General features: G+C 42.4%; 1 protein-coding gene across 6 annotated transcripts in view; it reads right to left on the minus strand.

Annotated features, from left to right (window-relative positions):
- ctif (CBP80/20-dependent translation initiation factor) overlaps positions 1–16,097 on the minus strand; it is a 277,408-nt gene that overhangs the window by 73,723 nt on the left and 187,588 nt on the right. For all 6 annotated transcript variants that reach the window (XM_041203643.1, XM_041207545.1, XM_041206811.1 and 3 more), the window contains one exon: positions 14,260–14,336. In XM_041203643.1, coding sequence (XP_041059577.1) covers positions 14,260–14,336 — 77 coding nt within the window. The remainder of the gene's footprint in view (positions 1–14,259; positions 14,337–16,097) is intronic.

Genomic DNA, 16,097 nt, shown 5'->3' on the forward strand with positions numbered 1-16,097 from the left:
GGATGCATCTGCTTTTTAAAAAGATACATTTGTAAGGATGTAAAAACAGCAGTTTTTTTCAAAGCAGATTTCTGAATGGGTGTTTTTTTTCATGAACACGTGGGACGTGGAGAGCTAGGGCTCCTTGATGCCACACTTGGTCAAATGCGGCCTTGATGTCAAGGACAGTCACTCTCCCCTCACCTCAGGAATTCAGCTCATACTGATGCATTTAAGGAAAAACTAGAGGCTGGAATTTCCCCTTGGAGATGAGAAACAGGAGAAGGGTCTGTTTTTGTATCAGAAACATGTCTCCGCTGGGAAACTGACTGAGTATCGTATTTTTGTGGGGGTGTGCCCTTAATTGATATGGAAATGGGTATCTGTTTAATTAAAGTTAGTGGGGCAAGAGCGGAGGTGGGTTTCAAACACCCAAGGCAGCCATCAGTGAGACTGATGGACAGAGTTTACACCAAGACAATCACTGCACTACAGGGACCTAAGATGGCGCAGGAGATCTGGAGGCCTGGCACCCATGAGGGAGGGGAGGGTGACAGGAGGATGCCACCTCATCATGCAGCAGGAGCACCTCTTCGTTCAGCATCATATCCCTCTGCCTCCAATTCCTCCTCCTCTCTTTCCTCCTACTCCTCCCCTGATGAGCTGTTCCCTTCCAGAGCCTCACTGCCTTCAAGGTTCACATATTTCTGGAGGGCCATATTATAGTGAGTGTAGCAGACTGTCACAATGACTCAGACCCTTGCCAGGCACCACCTGACCACACCAGGCACCAGACCTCGTGGTTCTATGCCCATGATTCCCCATCAGTTGCGATCTTGATTTGTTGTCCAGCGTCGATAAAGAAGGCATCTGTCACATAGGTGAGGCACTGGTATACAGCCATCTGTGAGGTTCCGCAGAGCTCCTCACTGATAAGGGTACAGAAAGTTGTAGTCTTCTTTGGCGCTGGTTCTCACATCATTTACAGGTCTCTTTGTCTCTGCCTTTGGATCCTGTGCACTGGTAGTATCTCCTTCTTTGTATCCCTTATCCCTCTCCTCTAGCCTCCTGATGCCTGGTGCTCTGCCCTTCCTTTACAGGCTGGTGCTCCTAATCTCCAAAGGCCTCGATATCTGAGGGTGCAGCACCTATTTCCAGCTGCACCTACTCGGTGCCCAAATGGGGTCTAAATAGCCTTGCCCACTGCTCCAATGTTTATGCAATGCCAGGAGGGTGACAACCCTCTCAACTGGCAATGCTCTCAATTCTGGTTCCTTCCTGACCTGTGATGAGCTGCTGCAACTTTTACTTCAAAGGGGTATTCCCTTTAAACTTTGAAAAGCAATTTTAATTACTTTTTAAAACTCTTCCTGCCACCATGGCTTGCCCCAGACATGGTCCTCACCATATGCAGCTGGTTTGACAGGCAGCTGCTGTACACCAGCCCCCTCCAAAAAATTTCAAAAGGTTGCGGGCGATGGGCTCCTAACAAGCCCACAATGAATTTAACTGGCCTCATAATAGGTGCAGCCGAGCTCCAAGGCCCGTGCTCTGCCCCACTCTCAGGAAAATCAGAAATGGAGGCAGGGCTTCTGGTCCCGCGATGTTGGTACCATTTTTTTTTACTTTCCTGGCCCTATTCCATCCCAATCAGGGATGGGAAAATCCGGCCCTTAATAAGTGCACGATGGAGCAAAGTATTGAAGGGCTACACAGCAGGTAGGAAAGTATAGGAAGAAGCTCATGGAGAAAAAAATGGATATAGACCAGTTGAATTGAGTAACCTTTTTCTGTGCTTCACATGTTATGTAATTCTATTTAATATCTAGCATGGATTTTCCAGAATGAGGAAGTAACATGAAGAGAATGGAGATCCTAGGATTATTGGGACAGAGAAGGCAAAGTGGAGGTTTAATGCAATTTTATTTTTATGTTATGCAGGTTTTTGATAAAGTGGATAGGGAAGGATAGGGAATACATATTCTTTGAGGAGCAATTGACATATTGACAACTTAGAATTGTCACAAAGAGTGAGGAGAAAGCTTAAAAGAAATATTTTACCACTACGCATATTAAGAGAAAACTGGATAATTATTAGAAACAGAGAAAGACTCAGGGCAATGGGGAGGAAACAGGGTTCTATATTTAGCTTAGGATTGATGCAGCAAAGATGCAGCAAGGGAGCAGCACAGACACGATGGCCTGCTTCAACGCTGTAAATATCTTTGGTTATTATCTGAAGGGACTTTGCTAATCATTAAACCCTAATGCAGGAGCTTACAGAAAATTTAGCAGTGAACAGAACCTAGGTCATCACTTTCAACCCTGGTTAGAGGGTATCTTTCTGTTTGGACCTCAGTTTTTAAACTTTTCTTTCCCCCAAGTCTTGCACTTCATCTCTCAATGTCGCCAAGAACACAAAGAGGAAAAGCAAAGGCCCTGCTCTCAGTACTTCACCAACTCTAGCTAGCTGCTGCAGGGTTTGTGACAGAAATCAAAGCTGTCGATAACCCTTCCAATTTTTTTTTCCTTGAAGATAAGTGCTTCTGATCCTTTTCACCCTAAAAGAAGTCCTTCTGAAATGGAGAACTTGCTGCATGTAAAATCATGGGCCACCTACTACATGGCCTATTATACCAATGTGCAGCCCCACTGAGCTGCTCACAAACAAACTCAGTCCCCACTTGACATCAGTTCAGCTTTCCTCTGAATATTTATTGAATGCGATGATGCTTTAGGTTTTCTTACATTTTGGTTTCACCGTCCTCCAAATAAAAAAAAACAAATCATATGCAAACATAAACTGCTGTACAAAAGAAAAATATCAAGATGAAGACCCAGTAGAATGCTATTAAAATGTAACAGTGTAATACATGCAAATCATGGTAATCAAGCAATTTTCTGTTTTCAAGCGATGTGGCAATAGATGTGAGAAGAAGTGAGCAGAATAAAGAAAATTGTGAATAATGAAGTCATGAGGTCCAACAAAAAAAAAGTCTTCGTCCCAGTGCCTTCTTGGTAATCTTAAACTTATTCCCAGGTGCTATCTTAATGCTGGACAGTTCATCTTCCTTTCATTTATCATTTCTTTTTCTATGGGAAGCAGTTGGTATAAATCCCCAGAACACTGTAGTAAAGATCTGGATTTGGGTGAAGTAAAGGGACTGGGCTCACATCGCATCACATTCTCACATTGTACACTAGTGTTCCAACGTACTGCATTGCCATGCTATAATATTGCTTATTGAGTGTCCTGGGTGAAGGTCTTCTTTGTACAGATGGAGCAGCATCTTTTCAGTTGGAACATTGGGATAGACAGCATTGCTTGCAAGATTCACCCACTCTTTTGGTTCACTTGGAATACTTGTCATTAGAGGACACCCCAATAACAATTTTATTTTGGAACAAAGTCGTTGCTTTACAAGGTTATAACAGCTAGAATTTATTATCACTGACTGTACATTTACAGACTGCCAAATTTACCAAATTATCAAATTTATGCTCTCCATTCAACATACAACATGTTTACCTAACTTTATATTATTCATCTTACCCGCAATCCCAATATCTGATTTCTTGAAATCCATTTCAAATGGAGCCCTTACAACCAGCATGAAAAAATGATTTTCCTCCTGGATTCTGATCCAGGTGTGAGAAACAAAAGGCCAGTATCTAATCCACTACAACACCCACATCCCAACCCTAACAATTCTTGACTTGTTGGGTAGAACTCAGCCCAGAAAATGGAAGTTGGTGGGATTTCAGAATGGGGAAGGGGCCCACCTACTGCATCACATGGTGGCTGGCCAATTAGGGAAAGTGACACGCAAGGCCCGTCCAATTATGTGGCAAGGTTGGGCCCTCTAGCTGCTCTCTTTGATAATGGTGCCTCTGGGTGCCTGCAGGCTTGGTGCTGCTCCGCTCACACATCCAACACTGTGATCTCCATTGAAAAATAACGAAGGCAGAATTTTACTGTTCACAGTAGAAGGAACAGGATTAACCTTGTTCCATACCAGGGTGCTGTAAGATTACATTTAATAAAAAAATGATAGGGGTGATTATATTCTATAACACAAAGTTGTGCTGCTCTTGCATCAGTTTTGTGCTATCATATATTTCTCATAACACAGGATCCATTGTCAAAGAAGTCATGCTGTGCTGAAGTTGACAAAAAATGTCTCTGGCAGTCTCTGGATATGTTGCACATCAGACAGTACTATCAAACCTTCTGATGTGTCCCTCAGTCCGTTTTTTATCAGACCCCTTCCCCTTTGATCTGTGTCCCTCAGGCTGTACCATCAGGCCCTCCCCATCTTTGCTGTGGCTCTCAGACTGCAACTTTGCAAACTCTTTGTCTTCTTGTGGAAGGCAGCAACAAAGTGGCTGGCCTTCCACCTCCCTACTTCAACACTGCCAGCTTTCATTCGTCAAGGATCTGATGGCCCATGATCCCCACTCGCCATACGAATAATCTCAAGAGGTATGTGTAATACTGTTCAGCAGCATGCAAATGAGTGTTAACAACCTTTTTAACCAGCTAAAAGTAAAATACTGCAGATGCTGGAAATCTAGAACAAAAACAAAAATACCTGGAAAAACTCAGCAGGTCTGACAGCATCTGCGGAGAGGGATACAGTTGATATTTCGAATCCGAATGACCCTTCATCAGAACCACTTTTGCAGGTTGCATTAAATTCCTCCTATATTGTCTTCATGGTTTCAGCAGCTCTGGGACTATCAAAATTCACATACTATCTCTGCCTCCATTTGTTTTTATGCCTCAAATCCTCAATTCTGTTCTTAACCATCACCAATAAAAACTTTCATTTAACTATACTGAAGATGTGATCTAAATGTCCCAAGGCACTTAATCAGATCAGAGTTCACACAGCTCTTCCAAGTATTAATTGTTAGAGTTAACTGCTTTAACCAAGAATATATTACTTATTTAAATTGTTGTTTGGTAGTACAGAACTTGAATATTGCTGAAAAGAGTTATTGGTGTGATTCCACGATTAGACAACATATGCTAAATAATCCTCAACGTGCTAAGAATTATGCTGACAACCAATTTGAGATTATTAGTCAAATTCACAGTGTGGTGTATTTGTGTGTGTACTAGAAGCTACACATATTAATACACAGGGTCCTGTTCTTTGCAAACAGAAAGAACATGTACACACATTGTGCCTGCTTCAGCTAAACAAAATAAGTGACAGCCATTCGCTTGTTCATACCTCAGACCAATCAGAGTCAAGCTGCCTGGTTTAAATTTCAAGCTTTGCTTTGCAGTTAACTGTCAGTCACCATCAACTAGTGCATTCTCCATTGCAACACCTATAACAATTAGAGTCCACGTGGCAGCCAATCAGCACTCTCCTCATGTGGCATAAATTGTTGTTCCCTTTGCATTTAGTATTCTTGAAAATTGTCCTGATGAGTGCAAGATGAAAGCTTTGACATAAAAAAGTCTCTTTTTGCAGCAATATTACTCATTTCTGCAACTACTAGGGAGAAATCATTCTAACTTTGAACCTCGCTATTTTATAATCTATCCCTTTTCTTCTTTGTTTACGGTTCAAGTTTAATTATTCAGCTGCAGCTACATCATTCATTCATCTAGTTTTTTTTAACTTCTCATTGTTTTCACCAATTAAAATAATTTCAGATCTAGGACTCTGTTCATAACCATGAGCTTCAAGTATTGGAAATAACTTATCGGAACACAACACATTGCATCAAAATCTCATGCCGGCTTTCATAACCAAAATACAAATACATTCTGTTTGAAATTATTGTTGAATGCTCTGGAGATGCATCCAGCACATGATTAGTCTTATGGATAACAGCATTGCACCAGGTATTTTCCGTGAATATAGTGCAGTGACAGCTAAAAATAACCTCAAGTGGCTCTGTGCGAAATTTTGTTTGATAATACTCCTGTTAAGTGCCATGGCACAGTTTACTATATTATATACCATATTTTCCTTTGAAGTCACTATTTAAATATCCTTGTTGTAGGTCGAGGTGATTTTAACTCCCAGGCCTCATCTGCATGTTGCAGATTAGGCAGCTACCTGCACAAAATGGCCGCTGTCTGGCAGATGACAACAGAGATTTGGGCATGAGGTTGGTTGGCAAAATGACAAGCCATGAGTAGTCCATGGTTGGGTAGCTCTTCCACCTGCTCAGAAAAATAGGTTACAACTGCGGTCTGTGGAATCCATGCGTGATGTGAGTGGGAAGAATACCTGGCATCTTGCCCACCTAATTTCTAGCTGGTTAGGGTAAGATTCAGACCTATCTTAAGTGACCCCCTTTTCTATACCTTGGCATCCAAAGTCATTTCAGATTCTTACTGTTCTAAGTGAACTCTTCTCCACAGACGTGTTCAAGTGCTCCCTAGCACAAAGGGACAGATTTTGACTACCAAAGAGGGTAGATCGAGTCAGGAATTTTCCTGACTCGCAGACCTGCCTTGGGGCAAAAGGATGCCAAGGTGCACCATTTTCGCTCGGGGGGGGGGGGGGGGGGGGGGGGGGCAGATGCAGGGTGGGGTCAGGCCTGCTGACCTCTGAAGCAAAGTGTAGGCAGCCACAGTGCGGGGTGCGGGGGGGCGAGTGCCAAAACTGTCTGGTTTGAAGGCTTGACTTGGTTCTCTAGGACTTTTTCTCAGTTGTTTTACAACTTGCTAGGCATTCTAGCCCTCGCTCCTCACACCGCTTCACCCTTTTAAGAAACCCAAGATTTCATCCCGCTCACTCAAATACTGCTGTCCATATTATAACTCACACCAAACTCACCACCTGTGTTCACTCTGCTACATTGGCTATTGGTCCTGCAATGCCTCAAATTTAAAATTCTACTTGTGTGTGCAAATTCCTCCAGGACCTCACCCTCCATATCTCTAACTTCATCCACCCTTACAACCCTAAGAGATTTCTGTGTTTCTCCAATTCTGCTCCTTATTCATCCCCAATTTCCTTTGTTCCACAATTGATGGATGTACATTCAGCTGTGTCTACACCCTAAGTTCTAGAAATTCCTTCCCTAAACCTCTCTACCTTTCTATCCTCCTTAAAACTTATTTCTTTTACCAAGCTTTTGTTCCGCTATTCTAAGGTTCTCCTTGTGGCTCAATGCCAATTTTTTTCCTCATAATGCTCCAGTAAAGTGCACTGGAACAATGTGTTGTATAACAAGGTGTTGTATAAATGTTAATTGTTGTTGAATTCCTGTAAAATAGTAATTGTGGCCTGATGGATGATTTTTTTGTTCCTTCAGTCTTCTAACTCCCTCTCAATGGCAACCATTTTTGCTTTTTTAATTGGCAGGTTTCCGATCACCTTCTTCTCTTGTTCCTCCTAACACCAAATCTGACATGATCTCTTCCCACTCCCTCCCTACATCCTCAATGTGCTGAACTTGATAGCGTCTCTTGTTCTAGTTGACTACGTTCTTAAAACAGTGGCACTCATTAGCCCTTCAGTCTTGCAAAAGCAAAAATATTGCAGATGATGGAAAAAGGGTCATCGACCGGAAACATTGGGCTAGATTTTCATGGAGTTGGGGAGACTCTGTAGAGGGGTGAAGATGGTGGCTTGGGCCCGATTCCAGGATTCTGACCCCAGTCCCAGGATTTCTGATTTTCAGGAGTGCCTTTTAAGGGGGTGGGCTGATTCAGGTTGTGAGCCCTGCACTTCTGACCTGGTGTGCTCCATTGCGGGAGTAGGCATGTCCTAGTCCTCCACAATTTTCATGGAGTCAGGCCAGGCTTTTCAAAATGTCTTCTGTTCATGGCACCGCAGAGGTGTTGTGTGCCAAGTCTGCATGAGAGGACCTTTATAAAGATAAGTTCAAATGTCTTACCCATGCCTCCCATGCCAAGCTATGCCTGCTCCACACACCTCTCCAAGGCTCCTCAAACTCACCATGCCAAGCTATGGCACTTCCATGGCCATTCACCCACTATACACTTTGTATAGAACCAATGAACCATAATGACAGTAGGGAGTCTTTAAGAAGTTTTTAAAAAACAGTCATTCACAAACACTGCTTTTAATTAGCCCAATAAAAGTGTCAATCATCCAGACTCTTTAAAGTAATAATAGCAGAAACTGCAAACACTTTGAATCCTTTAACTTGTGTAAATAAACACTGTGAAATTGACAGAATAGATCAAAGAGCCAGAGTTGTCATTCAAACAATGTTTTCCCTCCGATGCAGCTGTTTCAGAACTGTACTGGATGCCTGGGTTTTCAGCTTATTTACCACATCCTATTGTCTTTATCAGGTTCATTGGTTCAATACAGAATGCACAGTGAGTGAATGGAAGAGCCATTGCTTGGCATGGGGGTGTATAAGGCGCCATGTGGGATGGGTTGTGGGTGGGGGGGGGAGGGCTGCGTGAAGTGGCACAGAGTGTATGAGGGGCCATGAGGCGGCATGGGGAGCGTGTGGGGTTGAGGACTAGAGGGCCTTACTGTTTTTATTTATAACTGGGACAAAGTCCCAAAGCACCGAGGTGAGCTTGCTATGGCACCCGGCAGCCCCTGTGGCTGCCTCCAAACTCTTTCGGGGCGGTGGGCCTGACAGCTGCTAGCACCTGCCCCCCACCCCAACCCTGGGACAAAAAACCAGTCTTTGCGGGCACTTTCTCCCAAGGCCGGTGCACCAAGCCGGGAAATTTCCCGACTCCCACTACCCGCCTCGAAGATGAAAATCCAGCCCTTTAACTCTGTTTCTCTCTGTAGATACTGCCTGGCCTGCTGAGCATTTCCAGCATCTTATGTTTCCATTTCAGTCCTTCAGTCTTCATTTTCTACAGTACTGACTTTTAAAATCCAAACGGGATGTTGTCTAGCCATATTTTCTCGAGTTCTGCTGTTACCTTTTTCAACCTGTCAGAATTCTTAATCTTTGGGTTGATGGGCTGGAAAGGTTTGTTGCCACTCATTCAGCTGTTGAGGAGAGCAGTCATTGCTGATCACATCAACTAGCTAGAGCTGTCAGTTCAGCTTCAACACGCCCGGCCTAATTGTGACAAATAGAGAAAACCGACTATTTACACAAGATAAACAATCTGCAATGAATTTACAAAAACTGCTTTATTACTCATTGTTTGGTATTTTATAGGGGTCATAAATAGCACTGTACATGTGCCAAATAAGCTAAGTAATTACATACCTTGGGCATTATGATGCACTTTAATACATTTTGGCTTGAGGGCAAGTACTGAGACAAATCCTGGTTGGCAATGCTCTAATCCGTTCCCAAAATTGACCAGTTACAGGAAGGCCGTCAACAATACCATCAAATATTTCAAGTGATGATACCAGCTGACACACATCATGGGATAAATTCCTGTCCAAAGCACCGGACTCAAGGTACAGAAAGTAATCCCTATGATGCCTTGTGCACATTCAAGCAGCCATTAGAGTAATCGAGTGTATATGATTATCTTATCAAAATTTGAAACCCCCATTAACCCTTTTTCAGCTTTCTTCACAATGCTGCATAGGTTCTCAAAAAGAAAGGATACAACTGATGATTCGAGAAGTTAGTAGTTCACCTAGCCTTAAGACATTGAAAGGAAAAAAAGGTTATGCCATCTGGAGCAGTGGAGAAATATTTGTTTCTTTGCAATATATTCTGGGCCAGATTCGCAGAGACAGTTGCAAACAGCCTGGCCTATTGCACAGGTGGCAGCAGCGTTAATCATGAAATAATGCTGCTTGTGCTACAGCCAAAACTCATCTCCCCATTCCAGAATTTTAGTGCCACTAACTACAATAATTCAAAAGCAGTGAATGGATGACAAAGAACCAAGCTTAAACTCCTTGAAACACACGATCAGGTGAGCACATGAAACATCTCTGCTCCTTTACTTAGACGCAATAAAATATTTTCAGAACCGGAAATGTCAATCTTTCTTACTGAGAGACTTCTATGATAGACCTTCCTGATATATTCCGCAATCTCTACTCTCTCTAGAAGTATATCTATTTGCCACTTGAATTCACATATTATAGTGGCTTTCCTGGTAACTTATTCTACAACTTATCAGATAAAAAAAAAGCTTTGCAGGAATTTATTCCTTACTCTTAACTTCCTTATTTTTAACTTGTTCTCCTTGTATTTGAACACTTCATCATAGTCAACAATTTTTAATTCCTTCATAACCTTGAATCTTTAGTGGTAACCTTGACATTTCTCTTCGAAAGAAACCATGGCCAATTTTGTTAACCTTTCCAAAAACCTGAAAACACTGATAATTCAACCTATCTTCATTTATTTTTTATATTCCTTTTTGGGATGTGGGTGTCGCTGGCTAGGCCAGCATTTATTACCCATCCCTTATTACCCTCTAGAAGGTGGTGGTGAGCTGCCTACTTGAACCGCTGCAGTCCCTGTGGTGTAGGTACACCCACAGTGCTTTTAGGGAGGGGGCTCCAGGATTTCTACCCAGCGACAGTGAAGGAGCAGTGATATATTTCCAAGTCAGGATGGTGAGTGACTTGGAGGGGAACACCACCACTTGGAAGTTCTCGTCCAAGCCACTCACCACCTTGACTTTTCTCAAGGACAATGAAACCCTTAAATACCAATAAAACAATAGGTACTATCCATGGATCCTTATCAACACAGAAGTGTATACAATTGACCTTTTGGTTTTTTAACAGGAGAGCAAGCAAACTCATTCTCCTGGTTCTGAGGCAGAATCTTTAGCATCGAATGTGCATTTAAAAATAAACCAAATTATAAGCAAGCAGATAAAATACATGCAAAGATAACTCACCAGGGATAATGATTACTAGTTTGAATTACCTATAGCCTGAACAAGTTACATAAATCTTTAAATAAATTAACTAAACTTGTACTTCCTTATTCACTGTCAATTGTTCCTTTTTGCAAATGCCTGATAACTCAATACTTAAAAAGGGTGTTAGGGATAGGCCAGAAAATTATAGGCTGGTCAGCCTGACTTTGGTGGTGGGCAAATTATTGGAAACAGTTCTGAGAGACAGAACTGTCACTTACAAAGGCAAGGGTTGATCAGGGATGTTCAGCACGGTTTTGTTAGGGGAAGATCATGCTTACTAACTTCACAGAATTTTTGACGAAATAACAAGGTAGTGCAGTGGATGTTGTCTACATGGATTTCAGTAAGGCATGTGGCTACGTCCCTCATGGAAGACTGATCAGGAAAGTGAGATCTCAAGGGGCGCAGGGAAAGGTGGCAGGTTGGATCCAAAATTGGCTCAGTAACAGGAAACAAAGGGTAATGATCAATGGATGTTTTTGCAAATGGAAAACTCTTTCCAGTGGTGTGCCAAAGGGCTCAGTGCTGTGGCCTTGTTGTTTGTTGTATATATTAATGATTTAGACTTAAATGTCCGAGGCATGAGTGGGAAATTTGCAGATGACACAAAAATTAGCTGTGTAGTTGATAGTAAAGAGGATAGCTGTCGACTCCAGAATGATATCAATGGTTTGGTTGAGTGGGCGGAGAGTGGAAAATGGAATTCAATCCCAAAAAGTATGAGGTAATAAATTTGGGGAGGGCAAACAAAGCAAGGGAATACTCAATAAATGGGAAGTTATTAAGAAAGATTCAGGAACTGAGAGACCTTGAACTGCATGTCCATAGGCCCTTGAAGGTGGCAGGTCAGGTGGACAAGGTGGTCAAGAGAGCATATGGAATGTTTTCCTTTATTGGGCGAGGTATTGAATTCAAAAACAGGGATGCAATAATGGAACTCTCTAAAACACTGGTTAGGCCACAGCTGGAATTTTGTCTACAGTTCTGGTCACCGCATTACAGGAAAGACATAATTGCCTGGAGAGAGTGCACAGGAGGTTTAAAAGAATGTTGCCAGGGCTTGAAAATTGCAGCTATGAGGAAAGATGGGATAGACTAGGGTTGTTTTCCTTAGAACAGGGGAAGCTAAGGGGTCACCTAATTGAGGCATACAAAATTATGAGGGGCCTAGATATGGTAGAGAGGAATTACCTGCTCCCCATAGCTGGCGGGGGCAGGGTGGGGGGGTCAATTACCAGGGGGCATAGATTTAAGGTGATTGGTGGAAGGATTAGAAGGGACATGAGAAAAAACGTTTTCACCTAGAGGGTGGTGGGCATCTGGAATTCACTGCCGAAGTTGGTGGTTGAGGCTGAAAAGCTCAACCTCATTTAAAAGGTACCTGGATCTGCATGTGAAGTGCTGAAACCTGCAAGGCTGGTGCTTGCCAGGTGCTGGAAAGTGGGGTTAAAATGAAAGGCTAGTTTCTTTTTTCTGTTTTTGGCCAGCGCAGACACAATGGGTTGGATAGCCTCTTTCTGCACCATAACTTTTCGATGGTTCTATGGTTCTAATTGTATTTGTCCAGAATCTGCTAATCAGTCACCTCATTGTTTTGCTTAAAACTTTAACTTAAAGTTCTTTCTTACTAAAACCCAGGTGAAATACAAACAAAGGACACCACCATCTAATCGGGAATAATGGGCAAAAGCATTTGCACGAAGTATCAGGAAGAAGATTGCTAGGGGGGAATGTTTTCAACATCCAAGTATTTATTCTCTTCCACCCACCACAATATCTCCAACAGCTTCTGGGTCAGCCTGTTTGTATCTTTCTTCAACCCTCTGCACTGCCTCAATAAAAAAAACTCTGAAAAATGATCTTTTTCAAAGTTGGTTCCTCACAGTTAGCAGTAGGTAGCCATTTTGCAAAGGCTGATGTGCTGGGCTGATGTCACTGCTGAGCCTCATCAAAACTAAGGAATATAGCTCAACACCTTTCATCTATTTCACAGCTGGCAGCCACATATCCCAGTTGCACACTGCAAACTGCTGGCAGAAGCAAAGAAAATGCCGCAATCATTTTCAAAATGAATCACAAATTTGCAGAGCTACAAGGGAAAAGTGAGGACGAGATGAGTTGCTCTTGCAGGGATCTTGCATGGACATGACAGGCAGAATGGCCTCCTTCTGCTATAACCATTCTCTGATTCTACAGATTGATGTATTCAAACAAAAAATGACACTAGAGTTTCTAAAGTACTATCATAAATGAAGTATACAGATTACACAACATTTAAACTTGGGTTAATGTGACAAAGGGAAAGCTGAAGTGTGATGAAAGATAGGGAAAGCCAACAGGTTGCACTGAACAGCTCCAAGCTACAGAGGTGATGCAAAGCAAGTTTTTTTGCTGAAAGTTGTACCTGTTAGTGTCTCAACATGTTAGAGAGATCCAAATATTCTGCACCACCACCTCTTGCAAGTTTGACAGTTAAGCAGATTACTGAACTGATTGATCTGCGACTGGATTTCAGATCAGATCATCAGGAGATGGGAGCATAAAGGAAGAAGAAGGGGAACATTTCCTACCGCCTGCAAGGCTTGAGATCCTCCACAAAAACGTGCGCTGAGGTGCATAGCATACTATGGGATGGTAGGGTAGTATGGGGGGTTCATTCACCTCCTGTGGGGAGGCACAACATGGAGGCCTGGCACACTTCCTATACAGGAATAGAGGAGGAGGAACAAATCAGAGGAAGTCACCCCAAGAACACCCTCACTCACCTTCCAGCTGCTGGTTTCAGACCAGTATTGGAAGAGGCCTGGAGGCAGGTGCACAGGCTACCCTCTCCACCAGTGATGGTGCATTGCAGCAAGATTACTGGAGGGGAAAGAAAATAATTAAGTAAGTTACAAAATAAAAGCTCCAGCTTGTACAGGGACCAGATGCGGGAATGACTGGAAGAAGGTGATTGCTACTCCTTCCATTTTCTCCTTCTCCTCTTCAGCTACTTCTGCAGCATGAGCCTCCTCACCGTGCCACACAGATCCTATGTGAATTAGGTTCAGAAGTCTCAACCCAGTTCTTAGGAACGTTGTTGGGACATTTGACTTGCTAGTTGCCTAAAACGGATGGTGCCCAATTCTCCTACATCAAAACCTTTTACGTTGTTGAGCACAAAACAAAAGTCATCATGAAAATTTTATTAAAAAAAATATGAACAATATACTTTTCGTGGTGAAAGCAAACTCGCTTTAAAATATTTGATCCACCAATCAGGATCAGCATATGTTCAATAAAAGGCTGACATTCTTTTTAGTGACTCGTGATAATACACAGGATGTTTTTTTGGAGTTGGTTCCACTTAAGGGCTTTTAAAAAAAAACTGAGGGACTAAAACTGTCAAACCTACAAGCTGAGTGAGCTTCTGACCAAGAACAGGTTGCCATGACGGCCAGCAGCATAAGACTCACCTCCGGTCATTCCGTCGCCTCCTGAATAGCTTTTTAGTCTGTGCAATTTCAGCTTCATTAGACAATGGCTGGTACACCTGGAAGAAACCAAACAGGTTGCTTGTCAAAGGGGTGTGTGTAGTGTGAGTACAGACTGTAACTGGCTGAAAGCTTGCTTCTCCTGACACAGAGATGTTCTATTCTCTCCTGAAAATGCTGACTCATACTGGGCTAGGGTGAAAGGTAACTGAATAACCCTCCAGAGCCACACCAACATATCAACCCTTCAACTTTAGGCATCGGGGAGCAATGAGAATAACTTGTTTTCTCCCTCACTCTGGCTTAGGTCAGTACAGTCAGCAAACAACAGATATATGTACATACGAATTAGGAGTAGGCCATTTGGCCCTTCGAGCCTGCTCCATCATTTGATAAGATCATGGCTGATCCAACTGTGGCCCCAACTCTATTTTCCTGTCTACTCCCTACTCCCTTTTTCTCCCAAGTCAATCAAGAATGTATCTAATGCAGCCTTAAAAATATTAATTGACTCAGCCTCCGCTGCTCTCTGGGGAAGACAGTGGCACAGGGTCATGACCCTCCGAGAAAAAAAAATCATCTCCATCTTAAATAGGAAGCCTTTTATTTTTAAACCGTGTCCCCTAGTTCTAGTCTCTTTTTTAATCAGAAACATCCTTTCAGCATTCACTCTGTCAACTCCCCTCAGGATTTTCTATGTTTCAATAAGATCACCTCTCATTCTTCTAAATTCCAATGGATACAGGCCCAGCCTTTTCTCATATGATAACCTCTTCATCCCAGGAATCAGTCGAGAACCTTCTCTGAACTGCTTTTAATGCAATGATATCATTTCTTAAGTAAGGAGACCAAAACTGTATTTAGTATTCCAGATGTGGTCTCATCAACCCCCTGTACTATTGTAGCCAAACTTCCCGACTTTTATATTCCATTCCCCTTGCAATAAACAATAACATTCCATTTGCCTTCCTAATCACTTGCTGTACCTGCAGACTAACATTTTTGTGATGCATGTACCAGGCCACCTGGTTTTGACAAGCTGAAGTATCAGTGCTGAGAAAGAGAAGGCATTTCCATTTTTGTCATCCAGTGTCAGCATTGAGTGCTCAGAGGTCAGGTGCAGCACAGGTTAGATGCTGAGCAAAGCTCTTTACTGTGCCCAATCAACATTCACAAGTAAATTTTACACCACTCCACTGAGTAACTCATCCTATCCTGCCAGGTCATGTATAGCACAGGTTAGATGCTCAGTAAAGATTTCTTTACATCAGCACATCAGTTGTTCTGAGCCATTGCACAGTCTGGTTAAATGCAAACTCAAGCTCCATTTAAACTTTTCCATTAATACTCCTGGGTTCATAGAATGATACGGCACAGGAGGAGGCCATAAGGCCCACCATGTCTGTACCAGAGATTTATATATCGTATGGGTTAGATAAAAAATAATGCTCCCTACACACTGCTCCAGTGATAATCTCAGGTCACGGTACTGTACAGATTATATTAAACCTCCTTTAAAACACATGGAATGATGGTGTTCAGAGAGAAAAATACAACATACAAGTGCACCACAGCACAACAAAAAAATATTAAATGGAGAAAGCAATGGTGAGTTTAAATATTTATACATTACTGGAAGAAGTACAGTTCTGTGCAGCCTGTAATATTACTGGAAAAAAGTGACATCACTCTGGGCAAATAAAATGATGGAATCATAACCTCATAAGGCCATTGTCCTAGATCAGTGTGATTTTGCCAATTCTCACATTAAGTTGCACCATAGCTTGCATACGTGAAACGTCTAATTCAGTGTCAAATTC

The sequence above is a fragment of the Carcharodon carcharias genome, chromosome 1 (assembly GCF_017639515.1).
Source record: "Carcharodon carcharias isolate sCarCar2 chromosome 1, sCarCar2.pri, whole genome shotgun sequence".
NCBI lineage: Eukaryota > Metazoa > Chordata > Chondrichthyes > Lamniformes > Lamnidae > Carcharodon > Carcharodon carcharias.